This window comes from Anoplophora glabripennis, unplaced genomic scaffold (assembly GCF_000390285.2).
Source record: "Anoplophora glabripennis isolate ALB-LARVAE unplaced genomic scaffold, Agla_2.0 scaffold88, whole genome shotgun sequence".
NCBI lineage: Eukaryota > Metazoa > Arthropoda > Insecta > Coleoptera > Cerambycidae > Anoplophora > Anoplophora glabripennis.
In genome coordinates, this window is record NW_019416799.1 from 322,687 (window position 1) to 346,914 (window position 24,228).

Sequence of the window (24,228 nt, forward strand, 5' to 3'; positions counted from 1 at the left end):
CTATGGCTAGAAATTGGCCTCAATGATTTGGGATCGAGGGGGATTATCCCTCTTTATCCTGCCTCATCTCGTGTAGGCCTGGACAGCCTTCGTAGGTGGGCCCCATCCGTCGTCTACCCCGACCGCAAATGCGGCCGGTGTAGGCGCTTTGTGGGACCTCCTTTTGTCCTGGCTGGGCCCCGCCGGCTAGGGCCCTTTCTTCTGGCGCTCTTCTTGCTTCGCCGGCTCGTCTGTGTAAACCCCGGGGGTAGTGTCATGTTTATGTGTGGTATGGTTGGGTAGGGTAGTGCGGCTATGCAGCCTGGGATGCGCTTTGCTAAGGTGGCCCTTAGGCTAGCGCGGGAGGGGAGGGTTAAGGAGGGTATGGGGGGTGTGTATGTGTGTGTGTGTGTCGTTGTCTTCGTTTCTTGATCCTGGCTGTCTCTGAAACAGAAAAGGTTAGCGGGCAGGGGGGGGGTCATTGGGGTGGTCACCCAGGGTCAAAGCATATTAACCCATAATCAATACCTTGATCTTGCGTATCGATACTTTCAAAATTCAAATTAAGGAAGGGTTGGTAGCAATAACCCTACCAACACATACCGTGATACCATCTGCGTTACGTCATTATTCTTTATTCTATGTTTGGCAGACAATCGGGCATTATTAATTGGTCTCACATATACCGGGTGAAACATTTTAATTGATACACGTAAATATCTCGTCAGAGAAGCCACCAATCGAAAAATGGCTTAAAGTAAAAGTTGTTCAGTTCACTGGGGGAAACCAGATGCTTACCTAGGATTTGACCTTGACCTCACCTTGAAGGTCAACTTTGAAATTTTAAATGGGAGCCCCTATTTATAACCTTGGAAATGGATTCAGCAGAAAATTTTACATCCGGATGTGATCACAACTTTGACCTTGAGGTCAAAGTCACAACGGATTTAAATGATTCGTCACCCTTGAAGCAGCCTCGGAATAAGATGTTGACCTCCAGAATCGATGGGATCTACATCAAGATACTCAATCACGACCTTCGATTCGTCCTTGACCTCCACTTTGTCAAGGTCATTTGAAAGTCGACTATAAAAATCGACCTTCCCTTCAACAAATAATGTTGCGAAAGATGTTCGGGATTGAATTTGAAGGTTCACTTTGATTTCTTTTCTGCCAGGCCGTGTTTTACCATTGTATAAGTAAATTTACTTATACAATGGTATTACTAGATCAGATCTTGGGAAACGGTAAATTTGTATCCAAGTACGCTGCAAAGTAAGGGATCAAAAAAAAGTTCATTTGAAGATCAGGTGAATATTTAAATCCAGAATACTAACGTAATGACAACATAATTCAATGGCTCACAAATAGTAGTGTGATATTTTTATTTTTTCTCAATTTTTATCTCTTTTTTCAATTCTCAAGCGAAGTTATATCTTCGTTGAGTAACAAGATATTTTTATCATTCTCCCCTCACTCATTCGCAGCATTATTTTTTCCTACAATTGTTATAGTATAGTCGACTTTCAAATGACCTTGATAAAGTGGAGGTCAAGGACGAATCGAAGGTCGCGATTGAGTACATTGATGTAAAACCTTGACCTTTACCTCAAGGTTAAAGTTATGATCACATCCGGATGTAAAATTTTCGGCTGAATCCATTTCCAAGGTTAAAAATAGGGGGTTCCATTTAAAATTCCGAAGTTGACCTTCAATTGACCTTCAAGGTGAGGTCAAGGTCAAATCCTAGGTAAGCGGCTGGTTTCCCCCAGTGAACTGAACAACTTTTACTACAGTCCATTTTTCGATTGGTGAATTCTCTGACGTGATATTTACATGTATCAATTAAAATGAGACACCCGGTATAAATGTAAAATAGTTATTATTGCATGGTCACGTAAATGGTATGTACCCACTGTTAGATTATAATTATAATGATAAATAGATAATTATAGATAGCACTTAGTGTTCATAGTTCATTAATAACAGAAATCATGTTAGGTTACGTAACCTAACAGGATTTTTGTCATATACCATCATAATATTTGATATTTTACGTTTTCTGTGTGGTGTGCTGTGACTGCTGATGTGCTGTGATGCATATTGTAAATAGTGCAAGAAACAAAAAATAGTACATTTAATATTTTGTGTTTGTTATGCTTCTTTTGAGTTTTTCTTATTTAAAATTTTATGGATATTATTTTTTTAATAAGATGACAAAAGTAAATTGAGAAATTCAATTAAAATAATAGCTTTAATCTCTGTTTTTATTAATCATATCCCTCAACATAAAAAATTTAATTTTGTTTCAAAATGTTGGGAGTAAGTGTTGTCGAAATTGAAATTCCAGTCCCATGGGGACAGGTGTCAGGTAATAACTTATTATTTTCAATAACACTTTAATGGTATTTACCTACCTAGAATTCAAAGTATGTAGTTCAAAAGGTCAAAAATTGTACCTCACATTTTGTATCTATCAAAAATATTTTCTGTTCATAACTAATGTTACAAAATGACTACATTATGTATACTTTGCAGCAAAGATATGGGGAGATAGCAAAGACATGCCCGTGCTGGTCATTCACGGGATAATGGATAATGCGGGATCGTTCGACCATTTGATACCGTTACTACCAAGACAGTTTTATTACATCTGCATAGACTTACCCGGACATGGTTTATCGTCTCATTTTCCTGCTCATCATCCTATCTACACACTAACTTATATAATCGTTTATAAACTAATAGCGGACTACTTCGATAGGAGACGTTACATAATTATGGGACATAGTTATGGAGGTCAACTCGGCACCCTTTTTACTCAGTTGTATCCACAATATGTGGAAAAATTGATTCTTCTCGATACAATAACTTTGCTTCCAGTTTTCACAACTCATTTCAAAAACTACCTTGTAGAGAAATTTGATAATTACCTTTTAATGGAGGAAAAGTTGTCAAAGAACAGCAATCCACCTTCTTATACATATGACGAAGCTGTAGATAAAATATTTTTAGGTAGATATTCCCCTATAACAGCTGAAGCCGCTGTGGCACTATCACATAGAGCCCTTAAACCAACAAATAACGGCAGGTACATGTTTAACTTGGATCAGAGGATTAAACATTTTATTAACCCTCTCCGAGACTTTAGATATACTATAGAAACGTTGAGGGAAGATCGTATAAATTGCCCAGTTTTAATCATTTTGGGTAAACAATCTAAAATGCAACTGAAATATATGAAAACAGTACTGAATTACTTTAAAAAAATGAAAAATGTTACTGTTAAAATGGTTGAGGGATATCATGATGTCCACAATGATAGTCCAGAAGTAGTGGCGCCACATATTTGTAGATTTTTATTGAAAAAAAGCGCAAAATTGTAACACCAAATGCCTGAATTGCGTAAATAAAAGTACACAATACCAAAGAAAACTAATAATATGTCTCCTAGAACTCGAACCACCCAATATAAAAACATTAAAAATTTTAAAAATTGTTGAAAATTTTATTTTTATAGCAACGAAAAACTGTTTGCACCGAGCACAGTATTTAAAGACAAGCAGTGTCACTAATAAATGTACTTATGAATTGTACATACATTAAAATATTTGTATTTGTGTATGTAGGAAGAAAAATTGAGTATTTTTTTATATCTGGGTAGGTATAAATATTTTGTTAATAGATATTTCTTTTTTTTATTATTTTGTATTAAAAATAAGTTTAAGGAAGTAGGTACTTACAATCAAATAGATCTTGAGAAAAACTGAAATCTTGTGTTATTATATTTACAATAGATTTTAGCCATCATGTTTTTTGGTATTTAAGTGTAAACATAGGATAAGCATAATAATAAATATAAAATTAAATATATTGTTTTCTTCATTCTGTTTGTTACAATAAAAAAATTTGAATTCAGAGTAACATATAAATACCACTTTATGTTTTTTGCCAAAAGAAGCGGTGCGGTGAAATTTCGAGTAAGTCGTCTAGCACTAGCCCATAGAGACTAGTCACCACAAAACATAAATAGATCTAGTCTCCCTGCCCGTCCCTAACCTTTCAAAATTTAAATTTGATGCGACATTACCTTTGTCCCTAGAGCAATCCAAAACAATTTCCAACAGTCAGATGCATACGCATTTGATTCGAAACAATGAATTTTGATCTTTATGTAAGCATGGTATTGGAATGCCCATGCGTCTGATTGTTAGAAACTGTTTCGGATATCTCTATAGGAACCAATAAATTAATACATAGAGCATTACAATCAGTTTCCAACAGTCAGACGAAATCGTATTTGATTCGAAACAATTAATTTTGAACCTTATGTAAGCATTATATCGAAAAAAATGTGTTTTAAAAATCAAACATTTTTCCGCAAATTATGTTCATACAACCGTAAGCAACGTTAAAAATGGCTTAAAAAGTGAGATTTTCAGATCCCTCGCTTTTCTATTTCTAGTGTCGAACACCACGGACAACTGACATTTTGGTCCGTGGTCCGGAGAACAGAACAGAGCCACAGATTAGCTGAAAAATAACGATGCGTTTTGTATGCAGGTTGATTTTGATTGTGTTATCTATTTTTTTGGAAACATTTTGATTTTATAAAAAACCATGAATTGATATTGTAGCTGCTGCTTCTCTAATCGGCACCTAAAATGAACGGTATACTTTACTTTTGTAGCAATAACACGTCTATGCATGCACCTACCTTATTTTAATTAGCGGGATTCTTTGTTAGTAGTTTTTCTTTTCATTTTTTTTTTTGTAATGCAAGCTAAAGCTTTTATGTTTTATTTAATTGCTACGCTGTGTGCAAAGTGTTAAGTATTTTACAAGTTCAGTCATAGTTACATGTAGGTACGTGTAAGTAAATGTATGATTACATTTTTCATCTTTTTTCAGTTTATAACACAATGCCTGGTGTTACTGATATGGGCATGGTCTGGATGGGGGCCAGTCAGCCTTCTAATGATATGTCTATGGGATTAGTAGCGAATGATAACAATGATATGATGTTAGATCACGAAAACATATACTACACTCCGTCCCATCACAGCATGTCCAACCAGTCTATGGACGACATACACACTGTTCACAGTTCCCACATGGTAAGTGAAAATTGATTCTAATACTCGAAATCCTTTTTGAAATTGACTCGGATTTATGTTGCCAATATTCAGTATAAATTTTTTATATTTACGTCTGTTATCACTTTAGCACTAAGGAAACTGTTTCTAATTCATTAGAACTAAGTTATTGATTGAAAAACATCCAGAATTAAATAAATCATTATTACCTACTTATAGTTTCTTTTTAATTTTATAAAAAAAAGTCGAAATGATTATGTTTATGAAAATCTCTAAATTCGTCATGTAATTCAAAAGGGCAAAGGTCTGTTATAGGCGATCTTTTCAGGATACAATGGAAAATTTTGAGATGATGAACTTTATGGACATGAAACATGACAGTAACGATTCGAGCTACGCAGAAGATGAAAATTCCCAACCTGTATACATGATAACCACTGCAACGCAAACGCTACCTTGCCCTACTAGAAAAATTAAACCTATTAAGCATCCCGGACTGGTGCTTAAAACTCCCATTGCTTATCACAGTAATACCGACCCCTCTGTTATACCTATTCAGAAAGACGGGATAGGTGAGTCTTATTTTTATAGTCTTAACATTTATTTATAAGCAGGTATCGTACAAAATCTAGGAAACCTATATTGTTCTCTTTGACCTGCGTTTATTATTACTGTTAGTATTGTTTATACCATTTTTTGTATTTTTGATATTTCTGTGACTTGTAGATATTTCATTGAAATTTTATGATGTTTTTGGTGTAATCACAGATGAATATAGGCTTATTTTTTACTTAAAATTTACTTAACTTCTGCACCCGGTTAAAAATACCAGTCTTTCATATTTTGCTATATATTTTATCTGATAGAGATTTTGGGAACTATGTGTATTTTACATAATGTCAATTTAAATATGTAAAAAGCACCTAGCGAGATATAACCCACATTTGAATAAAAAAAAATATGAAAAAACTGTTTCAAGATATTCTTAGTTATGTTTTTGGTAACAAAGTGTACCAGGTATCAAGAAATATATTAAAGAATGTTATTTAAAAAAATGATTACACAATTTTTTGAAGGCTTTTGGTCATAATTAGTTTATTCCTTTCCAAGGAAGCTACTCTCAAAGTATGGCCCAGCTCCTTTATAAATGTGTATAAACTTTAAATTGCTTATGAAAATATGCATTTGAAACGTCTTATTTTAGCTGTCTGTGAAAAATGCGGGGCGATTGGTGTAAAGCATGCGTTTTACACCAGAGAACGCAGATTTTGCAGCATGGCCTGTGCGAGAGGCTACAGCGGCCTTATACCAGAACCGTTGCCACAGTCGAATCAAAATACTCCGGATAATAAACAGCATTATGCCAAATATCGATTCACGATGAAAATGGAAGACGACTTTACCGACTCGTTCATAGACCAACCACTACCACAGCTGTCGCCAGCACCTGAAATGCCCCCCTTAGACGATTCTCTGCCTTTAATCAGAAGGAAACCTTCTGAATTAGCTAATTCTTTCGATTGGGACAATCAACTGAACGACCAGTATTTCGTTGCGGCACCAGTTACATGTTTTAAGCACGCCCCCATGGCTGACATCTGGGAAAATATAATGGTTGGCATGAAAGTCGAAGTGGAAAACACGGATTGCGACAGCGCCTCAGATGCCTTTCCCGATTCGTTCTGGGTCGCTACCGTAATGAAGATAGTCGGTTACAAAGCGCAGCTCCGCTACGAAGGCTTCGGCTCGAACAGTTCTAAAGATTTCTGGGTGAGTCTGTGTTCGAACCAGGTACACCCGGTTGGGTGGTGCGCCACCCGTGGCAAGCCGCTTATTCCTCCGAAGACGATCGAGGATAAATACAGCGATTGGAAGGATTTCCTCAGGAAACGACTCACTGGTGCTAGAACGCTGCCTTCCAACTATAGCAATAAGACTAGCGAAAGCCTCAAATCCAGGTTTGAATGTGGCCTTAACCTCGAAGTTGTCGACAAGAATCGCATCTCCCAAGTGAAGGTAGCCATCGTTCATAAGATCGTTGGGAAACGGTTGAACGTCAAGTATTACGATATGGCCCCCGACGACGCCGGTTTCTGGTGTCACGAGGATTCCCCTCTACTGCACCCCGTGGGTTGGGCAAAAAAGGTCAGTGTAAAGTTACTTCCATTCTAAAGTATGATATTTGATGCGAGAAATTTACATTTGTTAAAAAAATATTTCCATAATTGTTTATAATGCGGTATTTGTCGTACTTTTAATATATTGACACAAAATAAAACCATACCATTACTAAACTTTAACATATAATAAAAATACCCAGTATGGCAGCTTTAAGGGTCTTTTAAACTGTTCGTAACTCGAGCCCAATGAAATGGTTTTACAAACACATTTTATTACTGTTGTATCATTGTGTAAATCAGCAAAACATTTAATACAGTTTTTAATTTGATAGAAATAGCTCGAAAAAGAGATTTTTAAATTTTTTTACTTGTAGCATGATCTAGCAACGTCTTTATGACTGAATTGTATATCGATCTTTGTGCAAAGTTTTATTTAAATTGTATTAATATAAAATATACAATTAAAAAAAAACAATACCAGGTATCCAAACTATTCCATTAAATCAGGATTTAATGCGTAGGTGAACCACCGCCTGGTAGCCCCGTTAAACTACCTGGAAAGAGTCAGCCAGGGCATGTTCGACGACGACGATGCCACGGATTACTTATTCACGCCATTCCAAGTCGGCTCTCTGGAACACTGCCACAACGGTTTCTGCGTCGGCATGAAACTGGAAGCCATCGATCCGTTAAATCTCTCGTCGATATGCGTCGCCACGGTCATGGACGTTCTCAATTACGGATATATAATGATACGCATCGACACCTACGACTCGGACGTCACAGGAACCGACTGGTTCTGTTATCACGTGAAGTCGCCCTGCATCTTCCCTGTAGGGTTCTGCGAGAAGCACAACATTCCACTGACTCCCCCCAAGGGCTACGATCAGGCTACGTTCAACTGGCACTCGTACCTGCTAAAGACCAACGACAAACCTGCCGACCCTTCTCTGTTCAACAACTACGTTCCGCTCCACGGGTTCGTGCCCGGTATGAAAATCGAGGCGGCGGATCTCATGGATCCTAGGTTGGTTTGTGTGGCGACGGTAGCTAAAGTCGTGGGCAGATTGCTCAAAGTTCATTTCGACGGATGGGAGGAAGAGTATGATCAGTGGTTGGACTGCGAGAGCCCAGATATTTACCCGGTTGGGTGGTGCCAAAGCGTGGGGCATAAGCTGGAGGGACCTCCGGTCGTACCCAAACCTGCTGCGCCGGTTATTAAATCACCGAAAGGTAAGTCGAAGACGAGTAAAGAAACATGTATTGAATTAATCGTTACCTGGGGTGTTTTGAAGAGGGTGTCGTAATTTCGGGGGATGAAAGAATATCAAAGTAAGATTTTTCATACATGTAGGAAGTTTTTTAAAATGCTAAAATCGGTATAATTAGTTTTTGACTATCGTATAGAGGTCGCTAGCTACGGTCCTTCTCAGTAGCATTTGACAGCAATGTTTTTAGGTTATGATTTCCGCAATGTTCTCTTACCAATGCCTATTTCTATCTTTGTTTATAGTGTACAAAAAGAGAGATGACAGAGACTTCATGTTTTGACTTCTTGAAATCCTATTCTGGCAGTTTCCAGCCGAGGCGTGTCGCTTCATGTCATAAGCGTGCATGTGGGAAAGACGTGTTAGTACTTTCACATTTTAGTTATTCCAATAAGTATTGTTAAAAAAATGGAATTGTTTGCTGGTGTTAGTGGCCTATCTGAATTTCCTATGGTAGTGCTATCCATTTTTTTTTTTTTTGTGACGCTGTTACCGGTTTATTTTGATATGCTCATAGTATGTACAATACGTGTGTGGACAACTTTTTTTGTTCCTCGACCTACTGTACAAATTTACCGAACAGCAATGTTGAAAAACTCCAGAATTTTATTTAAAAAAATTAATTTTGGCACACATCTCGGTCTCCTAACTTATGACACCTATTTTCAAAAATTCCAAAATAGTTAACTAAACAAAAATGAGGAAAAATAGCATCTGTTCTCTACTAACAGTTAAGAAAAAGGGGAGGAAGAAGAAGATCAAAGATGGACCACCGAAAAGCTCGTCCTCTACGTCCACTTCTACGGCTAGCATCAAATTACCAAAAGTAGAAATGGACATCGAAGAGAACCCAGTGATTGCAGATATAAAGAAGGAGATTACGAAACCCGAAGAGAACGACGGCAACGTCGTTAACCAGGGTCCCGAAAAGGGGCAAGAGCCCGTGGGGCCAGACCAAAACTTACCGGTGTCTGCCGACGCAGTTAATCCGCCCGCGGAACCGGAAGCTCCTGCCGAAAATGTAAGATATTTTAAAATAATTTTTTCGGGACTGATAAAAATCGTAATTTTTTTATAAGCAGTCGAAATTTTTTCTTATTATGATTTCTTTTGTCTTTTATTTAATTCTTTATTTTCTTTTGTTCTTTTTTTAATTGTATGATTTATTTTTTTTCAGAGGTAGCAAAATACTGTAAATAGAAATGTTTTTAACAATTTTCTAAATACTTGTAATACTTAAATATTTATGTAGGATTTACTTTATTTATTATTATTAATTTATTATTCTTTAATTTCCGATTTAAAATTTTCTTGAAAAATCGTGATTTCTTCAGATTAAAAATTGTGATTTTCACGTTACTCTCGTTAACACGCCTTTTTTAAGGTTAACATCGCCAGTACAAAATCAATACCGCGCCTTGTGGACGCCTCGAGCGGGAGTTGCGAAATCGGGGATCTGTGCCCGGAGCAGTGGAACGTTTTCGACGCGGCGCAGTTCCTTCGAGTGAACGACTGCGCCAATTACTGCGACTCCTTCACCGAACAAGTTAGTATGACGCGTAGCAGCGAAATTTCTTGGAAACTGACGTTTGTCCTTTTTCAGAACGTCGACGGTAAGAGGCTGGTGAGCCTCAGCAAGGAGGACATCCTGGAGTTCACGAGCGGTAAAGTAGGCCCGTCTCTAAAAATTTTTGATCTCATTCAGCAGTTAAAGATGAAAGTCACGCAACTCCGCCATATGAAAGCCAATATCAAAAAACCCTCATAGTGCCTAACTATTAATTATCGATATGTATTTTATGAATTGATTATATGTATATATTAGGTAGAATAGGACATGATAAGAGTAATTTTATATGAATTCAGTATTTATCCACTTGCATTTTTTTTCTTTGTGTGCGAATTATTTGCTCATTTTTTTCGTTAGTTGTCACGCTCACCCGATAGGAATGAAGTCTTGGTTTTTATTAGGCGTAATTGATGTTTGCCCGCATTTACCCGGATTCTTGCTAGGTTTAAATTTATGTTGTGTTTCAGCAGTAAAATGTCCGATTCTTTCCATTCGGAACTTAAAAGTGTAAGTTTCTCTATGAGAAAATTTCTCTGCATAATAAATTATTCGAAATACTTACAGTCTCTCTGGCGTGTCCTTAAATATTCCTTTCAACGTAATTGTACAGTCAATATATAAAAGAAAATATTCAACTTTTTTTTTTTCGTCAAGTTTTGCGGACAGGGTGTCCCAGTCTCAAAAAACAACACCAAAGTAAGAGATTTGGTACTCGTTTATAAAAGTAGGACTTAAATGGACAATCGAAATATACAATAATGCACAGGGTGTATCGTTGAAAAAATTTAGTTAGGTTATGTTCGGGATAAAAGCGACACCCTGTATATTTGGAATTTTATTTTACGCAACTTTCATTTGAAACATTTGCTTTGACATTGTAAGAGATTTTGTAAAAATAATCGATTTTTTATTTTATCAGTGATTTTATCAATTTTTTTAATAAAAACATCTTGCTACCCCCCATTATCGAAAGAATTTAAAAGACGCATTTTTTGGGTTGGGTTTTTGGGAAAACATTCTATGAAATTTTAACAATGGAATATTTTCGAGAAAAAGTACTTTTTTAAGGAAACCTCAACACGTAAGTATTTAAAAATTTTCATATACAGTGTATAATAACTAGCTAATTGTTTTTTATACCCAAAGTTCAGTTTAAAAAATAATAAACTACCCTGTATGTAATTGGTAAAAATTCAGTCAAATTTACCTATACTCAATGTTCAATAAAAAAAAAACACCCTGTATGTTGGTAAAAGTTTAGGTTGTACGTATGTACAGGATATATAAAATTTAATAATATCTTGACCCTTCATTCTTATCGCAATGATCAGAGTGGAAGGCTTGTGCGGGGAAGCAGTAGTGTATTATTATTTCGGCACCTTTCAAGTAGGTAAGTTAACTTTTATTTCAGACGAGTAATACCAAACCAAGGACCAAGTGTATTTTTATAGAAATTAAACAGGAAAATGTTTTGTTGTTTATTACTTTTTTAGTTTGGTGAATCCAGGATAGAAGTATTGATGCTGGGTATCTTGTGCTCGATTGTGTCGTATCGGAAATCCTGACGTAAGTACAGGTAGGTGACGATTATTCAGGTCCATTTATATATTTTATTTGACCAGTCGGACAAATTTACATTTGAGGGGACGTACAAGGCCAAAAAATAAAGAGTTTGGATTTTAAAGACTATGACATCATATTTCTTAGAAATATAAAACCTATCACGACCGTAACCAATAAAATGTGTTTACAAGTCGCAGACTGTCCCTGGTATTGGTTTAGCCGGATTATTTAACAAAATTAAAATTCGAGGGTAATTGAAACCTGCAGTAAAAGAACAGTAAATACATGTGTAGTTATTTAGATATACGGAACATCTATAGAAGTCGACTAACAGTAAAAATCGTTTTTTAGCCATATACGAATTCTTTTTTTATTTGAATGCCATTAGAAACAGATGTTTTGAAAAAAAGTTGCAGTTATCCGCACGTTAGTATGATCATACCCATTCATTATTTGGAAAACGAAAAATTTAAAAAAAAATTCAAATCAGTCGTTTTAAAAGTTCTTTTTTTAAAACCAATTTCCTTTATAAAATGCACCTATTTATTTTCTGTTTATTAAATATTTTGCCACCTGTGAAAAATTAAAAAACTGATTAAATCCTTCCACCAGAAGTATTTATTAAACTATTTATTTATAAACGAAAATCTTACACTAAAAAAAAGACAAACAAACAATCTATGCCACGCATTACAATGATAGTTTGACTAACCCTGGTGGTACGAAGGCTTATTTAAATATTTTTTAATTTTTTCGTACCTAGATAACCAAATACCCAATAAACAGTCGACACAACCGGACAAATTTCACTTGAGCGCTCCGAAATACGAATATTAAAAGTAGAGCACACCTGATGTAGAATGAGATGGAAATCCAGATAGCAGATAACCTATATATAAGGCTTCGTTTTGTTCTTTGCCACTGCGCATCATACCCTCATGGCTCGAATTCGGTTTATCTGTACCTATTTAAATTACAAAATGCGTTTATTTGTATGTATAATCAAATATTCAAGCAGCTACATTCTGGATATTTCTCAATTAAAGGACTTCCCTTTATAAATTACCAGGTAGATAGATAGGACGTACCTACCTATCTACGTGCGGATGTATACATCTGTATAGAATATTTTCAAATAATTTATTCCGGAAATATATTGCGTACAGGAAAATAAAAATAAAATTCACAATGCGTGATTCTCTTTAATGAATAAAATTTTTAATGTTCATTTATCCAGGTAGTTCCCCTGAAATTCCAAGGAAACACGTACTTACGTATTTAGGTACTTTTATTAAATGCAGAACATGGCTTTCATACTAAATTATATTTCCATGTCTCCAAGTAGGTACCTTACGTTTGCATCGTTTTATTTAAAAACGACTTCATAAAATTTCCCTTGGAGACAAGTCGAAACGACCCGTCCGTGCTTTTTAAGGCGACAAAAAACTGGTAGAAGGTACTACAAAGTCCGTATTTATAATTGTTATACGTAGTAGTGAATTACTGAATGCAGAATAGTTTGTACAATTTGGAGGGAAGGGAGGCAAGAGAACTTGAACAACTCTTGCTAGGCCAGCATTCATTCTAGGAGTGCGCGGTTGTTGGCGGGAAGGACGTACGTAGTAGGCTTAGGTCTACAGTCGACGGGCGGGGCCACGCCGCCAGCTGGCAGACGATGAGCGATCTCGGCAACTGATTTATCCGCGACGTAAATAGTACCGAAATGTTATGCCGGGTTTTACAGGTATTACCCGTCGTTTTGACAAATATTAACTGATTACAGGTCAAACGGACCGATTACTTATTGGGCGTGACACATACGCCGCGGTTTGTGCCAATTAGAGCGATATCGTTTTAACACCAGCGCGTAGGAATATTACATTGGCGTCAACCTGGCCTCAGCTGTTTCCCGCCAAACGCCGCTACCAGAAAACCGCTGTGAGGCGTAGCGTATGTTGGTTGTCCCGCGCTCCAGCGTACAACAGTGAAAATTTTGTAATTTAAACGGATTTAAATTTTAATTGTCAGTGACCATAAACTATTTGCCTAGTGAAAAGAATGTCTGTTTACATCAATGACGATAGGGTAGTTTTTGAAGAAAGCGGCGACGAGAAGAAAGAAATTTTGGGAAATATATCCAGGTAAGAATCCGGCATGATTTTACCGCCTTAAATACTTGTACACATGATTTTGACATTTATGTTTGACTTTGCGGTACGTCATCCAAGTTTTTATTTGTAATTACTTATCGTTAGTTATTGTATCATCACTACTTTTATCGTGCCGATTTTCTATGCAGCGCTTACCTTTAATACCGGCTTGCTCAGCTGTTGTAATCGCCATGTTTGAGCGTAGCGTAGTTATGCTTGCTGGCTAGTGGCAGTGGCTGCTCGTTCTCTGGGCTGACGTGCTGCTATTGTGGCGTAATTTACTTAAGAAGTGTAACTTGCATACCATAAATAACTTACGCATAGACCAACTCATCTCGCAACAATCTCAACTATTCTGGATATACCGACTATTTTTAAAATACTCCGTTTTAAAAACATATTCCTATTAAGAGGATGTTTAACAATTTCCAAGATATTATGCAACATTATTGTTGATTGTTTACAAAAGCTGCTTTTTTTATTTTTCGGGGAATACCTACGTGCACTTTGCTGTTGTTGTGATGGAGATAAATAACACACCCAGACGAAGGCGTTAACAAATTTTTATTTACTAAATTTTAGTTGAACAGCTGACCGAACAAATAGGCTGGTCTAAAATTGCATTCGATATCGCTCCCTGACGTGACAAGATATTTTAAGTGCGTGTGTGTGTTGAGTGGATGTGTTTGTTTTATCCGTATAACAAGCGAGACACGTGGGTGCAACGAAATGCACCACACCCGGTCTTTGCGACAGCTTTCACGCCCTTGTTTCTGCTTTCTAACCAGACAGTTCATTTTTGCAATATGCATTAGCTCGTCCCTACGCGTCCCAGAAAAATGTTTCATTCATGATGGTAATACTAGTTCTTTAAACTAAATTGAGGTTTAAATTAAATTCATGGTTGCATGTTGCATGCATAGGTCTGTCTCGTAATATGATAAAAAAAATAACGTTTTAAACTTGAAATCGTAATGTAAACCAACATTTATGAATTGCCCTGAATGTTTATTTAAGCCATGAATAAATGATTTTGCTAATATTGACGTGATGGGTATTTTGAATGTTGATTTATTTTCGATGCAGTATTGTGCACCTGGTTTTATAGCAGGTAAAAGAACGTGGTGCATCATAACTAAATTAGCAGCCTAAAAACATATCCCCTCCGATTTATTTACATTGAAATATAAAGGTACGCTTTGAAATTTGTCTTAGAAATTATAGATATGCTAAATTTATTCGGGAAATACCTACATCTGTTTAACCTGATGTATTTTCGCTCACGTGGATAAAAAACTTTCTAAAATAGCTCAATATTTCGAGGTGCCTTAACGTAGGTATTTATTTAACAATCAAAAAATTCTTGCACAAAATAATATAATCAAAACGAGGTAATTACAAAATTTTATAGTGGCATATGATTATCATAAGCAAATATATTTTGCATAAAATTGATAATTTTAATAGGTACTTAGGTGCATTTCTTAGTGAAGTTGGTAGTCATTAAAAAAATTCTTAAAAAAAACTTTAACTTGCACTTTTGCTTGTACATTAATTAATTTTTGAAATATTTTTTTTCTTTAATTCGTAATGAAAATTACCTATACCTGAGGAGTTGCTTATATTATGATGAGCTCAATTCGATAATAACGTGGAAAAGTTGTAAAATATTCCCATTCATCTCAATGTGCGTGACCCAAAGTATGTTTGTGAAATATGTATCTATATTTAAAACCAACAGTTAGGTAGGTATGTAATATTTCTCCAAAATTACTTGACCGAAAATAAACAGTAACAGCATAGAGTATGAACATAATATACTTGACAAAAACAAAAAATAGTACCTACTTAATTTATTCTAAATTTTTATACTTCCGGTTACATATTAATTATTAAGAAGGTTGTGGAAGAGGAATGTATCATATGTGGAACCCAACAAGTCATTCACATCTGGGAGATCTACAAAAAAAATAGATCACCGAGAGCGCCACACATTCACGAAATTTTTTGTGAAGTTTCTTACCTAAGAAAATATCATGCCCATTTTAAGGGTGTTCTCACAGACTGCGCAGGGAAGGAACTGAAAAACATCTGCCGTCTCTTTGTTGGGGTTATTGAAAGTCATAAATCTGGCGCTTTTGTTTGGAGCTTTTGCAGTTGGTCCTTTTACCTGCTATGAGACTAGGATAAATAGAACTAGTGCTAAGAAAACGAAAAATAATTTCAGGTGACCACTTTGAATCTGATTTTTTCATACAAAATGTATTAAATTATTGAATAATGACAAAAAAAAATTGAAATGAAGATTTAAAATATTTATACCACTGGTAAACATTTGGCATCAAAAACCGCGCTGTGCGTCGCCTTTAAACAAATAAATTTATATATTTTACAATAATGGCGCATAAATAACTATAGAACTTGTCATGTTTGACATTTTACATGGAGTAATGTGCATTAGCGTTGTTCATTATATTATAGCGCCTCCTTTTGTTCCACTTTTATGTGCTATTACATATTTTGAGTTATACAACCAGTTTTATTGTTAACATATCGTCGCGTTCCGGCTTTTTTTACGGTTAATCTGTAAAATCCATTAGGAATGACACAAACAAAGCGAATCGGATTTATTTATTGGCCTTAAAAACAAACTCCTACGCGGCAAAAAATAAATACATTGTGCACAGGAATCGAAAATTAAAACGCATCGGACGACACTCCTAAAACACAACAAATTCTGTTTGTGCTCGCTGTAATAAAATTACAGTCCGGTGCAGCTAACAATCACATTTTATAAGTGGAAAATAATTGGCTTTGGAAGGACGTTGAAGGCAACTGCAGCAATTATTTCGTTATTTATATGCAGATATTTTTTCTATTCAATAAGCTCCATTCCAGTGAATCATTACATGTTTGACTGGTTACATTGTTGTTTGCGTTAAAAATAGAATGTCATAACGCTTTCGTTGATAAAGCCAGCTCATGTTAATGAGCACTTCTCGGTAAATTCAATAGATATCTAATGTTAGCCGGAATTTTGTGGGTACTTGTTTACTGGTTTTACCAGCTGATCATTGAAAAAATTTACGTGTCCTTAAGATTGAATAATATCGGGCTATGTACCGTCACTGTGTCATATCGACGTGAGTAAAGGGATGCAGAAGAGAATTTCATTCATATACGTACGTTTAAAAGTACTATGTAATTTGTATATGATCTAACGTACGGTGTGGGGGCGTAGAGTGGATATTAGAACGACACACTGTGACAGTGGAAGCCGAAACAAATCAGCTGATATCAAGAAGTCCCGATAAAAATGGCGGCGGGTCGGAGAGAGCAGGAGCCGTACATACCACGCCACTTTACGAATCAATACCTTGACGTACTACTACGCATTAACAAGGCCTGATGACCTGAACTATATAGGCGGCGAAGCGTTGGTTGGGTACTTTGAGGGAGCCCAACTAGGAAGTAACTCCTGAAACACTTTGATACCCTAGTCTAGTCCCGAATTGTGGAAACATTGTGGAATTCTACGGGAAATGTTTTACAATGGAGTTACGTTTTGATTTTTTTTTTGGAACTTACAACTTTTTTACTACTAAAAATAAAGGTATTATATTAAAAATATGACAAACTGCAATTTGTGCCTCGCGTTACTAAAAGATCGTATTTCAAATGTATGTAACTTTACCACAATTTTGTGAAATACATTATTTTATGAAAAAAAAAAAAAAAAATCAGATGGAATACGTTATTTGCTAAAATGAGCACTATTTGAAGGAGTTGGTTTTCCTTGTACATGCAATGGGATGTTAAAATATTTAACAGAAAATTATTTTTTTGTATGTTTTGTAGTTGTTAAATATATACCCTGCCATAACTGAATTCAGATGCATACACTACAGACTATGCGATATGGATTTTTTCTAGATTTGTGTTTCATCTTAAACTTCGATGGTTCTAACTAATCTAATATCAGTGGTGTCACTCCACTGTATAGTTTTTCCGAAGTCAATTGAACATGAATAAAAACGCCTAGCAATTAATGAGTTTCATAAGCGACCCTAAAAAAAGTTTTCTGCTAAAGGTAAAAAATTATAATAATTTGTATATTATGTGTAGAAAATTTCTATTATATGTTCATTTGGCCAACAACATATTCTAGTTATTTATGTCCTCAAACAATTTTATTATATTTATAAATTTCGTTTTGTTCCGTTTCAAAAGGTTTCCAAAATGCCATGTTGTAATAATATTAGTAAACAAAATATCCCTCTTATTTCTCCCTTTCGCAATTGTAATATGAATGATTAATGGAAGGTGCCTATAATAAATTAAAATTACCTGAATCACACCAAATTCCGCATTGCTGCACTGCACTGCTAGGCAATTTGTCAACAATTGAGATTTATTGCCAGTTGCCCAGTGCGGCTGTGTTATACGCCATTTGCCCGTGCGCCCATTCTATACATTTCTATACTGCCTGTGGGTCTATACCGCCTTCTATACCGCCCTTCTATACCGCCTTCTATACCGCCTGTGGCTCGGCATTTTTGCTGAGATCAGGATTAATTTAGTAGTCAAGATAATTTTTCTGCAATACCCTGATGGACGCAAAACTAAAGTTTCCATAAAACAACAAGAGTAGAAATAACACAAAGAACTCTTACTGAACTTACTTTTGAAAAAATTTCTGTGAATAATTTCAAATCAAGGCAGAAATGTGATAAAATACGTTTTTTAATAATTTCACAATGTACTTAAGTACTGTAACGAAAGTCGCTCTAGTGTGCGTAGCTTATACACTTGTTTACTTATTTGTTTCATGTTTCTAGAATATGTTCTATTTCTTACTTTCATGTTCTTAGAAGCTTTGATATTGTTCTATACTGTTTGTAGACACCTACCCTATGGACATTTCGATAAACGAAACATATATAACCGGTCGCATCAATGCGCGCGGGAGTTTTTTTAAGGTTAACTTAGAATTTGTCAAAGTTGTGTATTCATTGTGTTAAATAAAGGAAATTTAAGACAATATCTTCTACTGCAAACACAGAGGTAGATATAAATTGTAAAATTCCATAGAACGGTATTATTAAATTTTATTATATTAAAAGTAATACTTTTTTTTTGTGGAATTATTCTAGAATTCCGTTTAAGGATAGGTACTTGATTACAATTGCGACAGTTTTTTTTCGCACAAAATGAAATCCTACATTTGTATAGTAAATTATAAGCGTGAAATTGCGTTGCGTCAAAGTTATAAGGCATTTTTTCAGTGGAGGAATTGTTTTTAATAAATTACATTCACATATCGTTGCATCTCATGACGTTGACAGTGGTGCCCCTATAACAGCTTAAACAAAGAAGTAAAGTTGAAATTCAATTGTCAGCTATTAGATTTTGGTTGACTTATTTTTGATAATATTCCCGTCAATAGGAGGGAGGCTTAGGTGATGTTATCTATATTAACCCAAGTGTGTGGGCGACTTGCAGCAGTTTTGCATATGTGCCAATATTCTGTTATAAAAATGTCGCTTTTTTATTAAAAATGGTTATGTCCCTCAGATATGAGCAGTAACCGACACTCATCGAAATTTCTGTCCATATTTAGCAATGCAATTATAATTATTAGTATTCAATTATATTTAAAGCTGAATTTAATAGATTTAAATCTGTATTTATTTGATTTACAACTAAATATGATTTTCGCGCTTTGTTATAACTTAAGTTCGAATGTATTTTTATCAAAATGGGACATTTAGGAATTTATACATGATTTTTGCCTTAGCTCTAGCAAAATTGATACAAATTTGCAAAGTTCTTGCAGAGATGAACTGAAGAAATTTTTTGAAAATTAAAAAAAAATACATTTATTTATACAGGATTGCTTCTATTTGTCATATCTACACTAAATGGAATTTGAAACTACAAGACTCCGTCCTACCTCAACATTTCGCTCCATTATCAGTCGTACCCACGCATATCTATCGTTCTAATGATTCCATCTGTATAAGGACATGGCTGTATTGCCGTAAACTTTATTATCGATTCAGTAATAAAACCGTAGTACAGTTGTAGGTTCACTTTTGCTCAATATGCGGCATTATTGATTGGGATTGCAATTCTCCTGTGATCAATAATCAGCGCTTTGCTTGTGCTGTGAGAGTGAACTGGTCGAATCTGCCGAAAGGAAAAGTTTGCTAGACTTGCGTGATAATTGGAAGTAACCCCCAGAAACGCCATATTGACAATTCTACTTAGAATTGTACCAAAGTAGATTTGCAATGTCAGAAGCTGTGAGGAAATTCTTTCTATGATACCAATCTGTATTCCAATTTTTTTTCCTCCTGCATAATAAAATAACCAAATAATTTTCCTGAATGTGTTTTTGCTTTACAACAAATTTAGTAACACATATATAGCTATTTTTTTATATTTAATGTAAATTGAGCTTTTTTCTATATTGAGTAACAATTACATCTGTTTATTTCCGGTAGACTAAAAGGAAATGATGAATACGTGTTTGTTGTGATTTCGCTGCACTCTTTAATTGTTTGTTTATTTTTCAATTGAAAAAATGCATTATAAAAAGTGGGAAAGGCCGTTTGATTGTCGGCATACCATTGAGCAAATATGTTGAAATAATTATCAACGGTAATATCGTCGAGATAATACATGACAAAGTAAAATTGCAGTCATTAAAATCTTTCCGAGACCTACTTATTTATCAGCGGATTTATTTTTACTTTGCGGTATTGTAAGGAATTTGGTACAATTTTTTTGTACCAATCATAATATTTAGCAACTTCATTGAACAGTTTTATTATTTTTTTGCTGTGTTGTTAACCGATACAGACCGCTGCTGTGTATTGTGCCGCATCATTGTTATTTTAATAAATTTCGTACAAACTGCCAAATCATTACGAAATAAGTAAATCTTCAGTTTTTTCGTTTACTTCGCGAGATGGACGTGTATTACCAAGGTCTTCAGCCTCTCTTTTTCCATTTTCGCATGTAGGTGAGACTGTGCTAAAAACAGATTTCAATATCAAGATGCTATTGATGCAACAAAAATGCAAACAGAAGCTTTTTAATAATTGTGATATTGAGACAAACAATTTTTCATCTAGTACTGTCGAATTAATTGTTCATAATCTAGAAAACTAGATAAGTGATGTTTAACCAGATAAAGACGAGGAAAGTCACCCAAAGAATATGTGATTAACGGCTTGACCCATTTTCTGTGACGTCCTGCGTAACAAGAACGTAATTTCGTAAAAAGCTATGGTATGGATGGGATGTATGGCTTTATTTAATGGTCCCATAAAACGTGATGTGTCAATTCCATTGCCGATATCGGATGCCGGTCAAAACAAACATACTGTTTTGTCTATAAAAATGAAGTGGTGCCAGTGCCACTGTTTTTATTATACACGTGATAGGTATCTGCTTGTGGCGGGGGGGATTCACGCCACCGACTGAGTTTGTACCGATCAATTATGTATACAACACATACGTGCGTTTGTTCCGATGTCAAAAATTAGAACAAGGTCGTCTTGGTGCACTAGCTGGGCGAAATGTGAAAACAAAACGATTTCCTTGTTATTTATGTCACAGAGCGAGTGCGGCGTCGATTCGCATCGCCAGTTACTTAACTTCGGAAAATGCCTCGTTATGCATTGCGGATCGCAGATATTACTTTTCTGGTTTTAGAGGTTTAGTTGCGGGCGGAATTGTTGTAGTTTATAACTAAAGAGCCCAGATCTGTTGGGTGTATAACGCGATTCGAACAAAGACTTCGTTCTAAGTCATTGAGTTGCAGTCGTAAAGTCGCCTACACATTACAGCAGTTAATATGTTTTCAAAGCCCGTGCACTTCCGGTTATACGAAATGTTTATAGCTCGCAATATAAATAGAATAACACTTTGTCATAAGACAATTTTAGATGAAATATAATCAGTTTTGAAATATTATTGAACACTTACCCACTCATAAATGGAACAGATTTCTACGTCAGCAGATTTTATGAGCCGCATTGTAGAGCATCGCCCGTTTTGCGTCGATCTGTAACAAACGAGGTTTTTAAAAAAGCGATTTTTACATTTTTTAACAAAATTGTAAAGCAGAGGATGTATTTTTTTATGTCTACTTTGTCCGTATAGGATTTTAAGATCTTAGTATTTTCAGTACTTAATATTTCCTGAGAAATTTCTTTGCAATCAAAATATAACGACTACTTAAAAGTTGACACCAAATGGGAAAATTTTTATTACGCTGTTTTCCTATAACGCAAAGTAACGAAGAAAATAGGAGCTAACGCTTATGGTGTACCATCCTGTAGACCTATAAATCTGGGCGGCCTGTATATTGTGTTTCAAACATATGCGATTGTTTAACTTATTTCGGAGTTTTCATTCTCGGAAAGTTTGATCGTCTCGGAAAAAACTCGACTGTTCCACCACTGACATTCGATAATAGTGTTTACTAGTAATTCGAAGAAATTAATGAACTGTTATTGAACCGCTTGATCAGCTGATAATTAAAATACAAATATGGGTCGCGGGCTAGTACCAAGGATCAGCCGAGCTCGTCAAAACTTTCTAATTCGTTGCAGACGTTAATTAAGGAGTTTTTGACGTTGTCGACGAGAACGGTTGTTACGGTTTAGTTTTCGTTGCAAAATACTTCAGGACCGAACCATCATCTCCTAAAGTCGGCCTTTTATAGTATAATTGTCGAATTCGTCACGCCCACTCCGGCGAATTCGTCACACTTTTTTTTTTGGTAATTATTTTCATGAATGAATTCTGCAGCTACTTGAATCGTACCGTAAAAGCGCAGCCCAAATTTTTAAAAGAAGCGGAGAAATTTTGTGATTTTGTGATCAGTCAGTCAATAAGGAGAAAAACATACATAATAAATGGATAAATATTCGATTTTGTGTCTGGACAATGTCGCAAATAATAGTTCCCAGGGATATCGATTACTGATAATTTATAAATGACAGTGGCACATTTCTTGCCTTGCTATTACTGGGCTGTTATCAAGAGTCCGTAGAAAATGAATAAATAAATAAATAACTACTCTAAAAATAGCAGCAAATGTAGTACGGAATAATCAACAAATACTATAGTAAACTTTGTATGGGGTGTTCCAATGAAACTTCACTTTCATTTTTGTATGTCCATGTTTCCGAGATAATGTACCAAAATTAGACTACTTCAGAATAAATCGAGATACTGATTAGTTTTTAAATGGAAACTAGTAGTTTATCGAAGACGGTATCTAAGTCTAAACATGTCATTCGTATTAAAACAATCTTTTATCAGTAACAGTGGCGTAATATGAAAACTAACAGCTGAGGAGATAAGTGTAGTAGATATATACTGTGACGTTACGTTATGGAGTGATTATTTTATAGATAATTAACATTCATTAATAAATTTAGATAGATTTACAACATTTGAAATGTACAGTCAACCTTTTTATCACATTTATTTACATCAAAGAAATCGGAAGGGATGCAGGGAACAATGACTGTAATTTGTCTGAGCAAAGGCTGCCGTTTTCCGCGAATGAGTCGATTAACTGTTACAGTCTAATATTTTCCATTTATAAAACACACAAATACTTTTCTTTCAGGTATTTTACTCAAAATCCATTAGAAAACGAATTTTAATCCGTTCTTTGTCACCAAGGATGCATTTATTCAACATACGATTACTTAATGTCGTATCTCCACGTTTACGAGATGAAATAAATGAACACGTGTTAATACCCCTTTGAGTACCATCACGGTTAATAGTTGTACTTCAGCCATAATAAAAAACGATCTTTTCGCAGCCGTATAAACAAGGGAGGTGAACCACCCACGGCCACCATGGAACAGGAAAAGCGGATCAGAAGGGAGATCGCCAACAGCAACGAGAGGAGGCGTATGCAGAGCATCAACAATGGCTTTCAGTCCCTTAGGTCGCTCCTACCGCATCACGAAGGGGAAAAATTAAGTAAGGTAAGTCCTGACTGCTGCTCACCTTAAATTCTATAACGATATGGTCGTTTATGTCCCGCGAACAAGATACAATCCTGTGTGACCGTGGCAGAAAATAAATATTGAAGATGTCGTAGTGCTAAAATTGATTAAAAAGGAACTGTTATTATTCGGAACTAACTGAAAATATTGCGGGGGATCTGTCTAGACTTGGTCTATTGGGAGACGGGGCACACATGATTGGATCTCTGATCATCTGATTTCTATTTTTCAGCGCCGCTGTATCAGCTGATTCTTTATTTTCGTCTGCGTTTAAAAATAAGCGTAAACTGGAGCGTTTGCGTATTTTTATGACATTTCATTTTGAACGGTCGTATCCGTAATAATCGCTCTATTACTGAGATAATCGCCAAAGGACAAGGCGGTAATCTTTTAGTAATTCAACAATTAACGTTACGTAGTTGGCAAGGACTGGTCGTTG

General features: G+C 35.5%; 3 protein-coding genes across 7 annotated transcripts in view; all 3 read left to right on the plus strand.

Moving 5' to 3' along the window:
• The first annotated feature begins 1,787 nt into the window (after positions 1-1,787).
• On the plus strand, positions 1,788-3,848 carry LOC108911993 (serine hydrolase-like protein). 2 transcript variants are annotated; one of them, XM_018717090.1, is made up of 2 exons: positions 1,788-1,883; positions 2,518-3,848. In XM_018717090.1, exon 2 carries the CDS (start codon positions 2,544-2,546, stop codon positions 3,363-3,365), a length of 822 nt encoding a protein of 273 aa, XP_018572606.1. In that variant the 5' UTR covers positions 1,788-1,883; positions 2,518-2,543; the 3' UTR covers positions 3,366-3,848. The 2 variants fall into 2 exon arrangements, with proteins under 2 accessions (XP_018572606.1, XP_018572605.1); XM_018717089.1 differs by lacking the exon at positions 1,788-1,883 and adding an exon at positions 2,220-2,350.
• A 639-nt stretch (positions 3,849-4,487) lies between these two features.
• Positions 4,488-10,590, plus strand: LOC108912017 (polycomb protein Sfmbt). Of its 4 annotated transcripts, none has more exons than XM_018717147.1 (8): positions 4,488-4,542; positions 4,891-5,096; positions 5,404-5,647; positions 6,280-7,220; positions 7,717-8,428; positions 9,195-9,484; positions 9,848-10,009; positions 10,067-10,590. In XM_018717147.1, exons 2-8 carry the CDS (start codon positions 4,902-4,904, stop codon positions 10,229-10,231), a joined length of 2,709 nt encoding a protein of 902 aa, XP_018572663.1. In that variant the 5' UTR covers positions 4,488-4,542; positions 4,891-4,901; the 3' UTR covers positions 10,232-10,590. The 4 variants fall into 4 exon arrangements, with proteins under 4 accessions (XP_018572663.1, XP_018572664.1, XP_018572662.1 ...); XM_018717148.1 differs by having other exon boundaries at positions 4,497-4,534; XM_018717146.1 differs by having other exon boundaries at positions 4,503-4,650.
• Positions 10,591-13,292: 2,702 nt separating this feature from the next.
• LOC108912023 (transcription factor AP-4) overlaps positions 13,293-24,228 on the plus strand; it is a 47,260-nt gene continuing 36,324 nt past the window's right edge. Inside the window, exons 1-2 of the mRNA XM_018717160.2 lie at positions 13,293-13,737; positions 23,600-23,768. Coding sequence (XP_018572676.1) covers positions 13,655-13,737; positions 23,600-23,768 — 252 coding nt within the window. The 5' untranslated portion in view covers positions 13,293-13,654. The remainder of the gene's footprint in view (positions 13,738-23,599; positions 23,769-24,228) is intronic.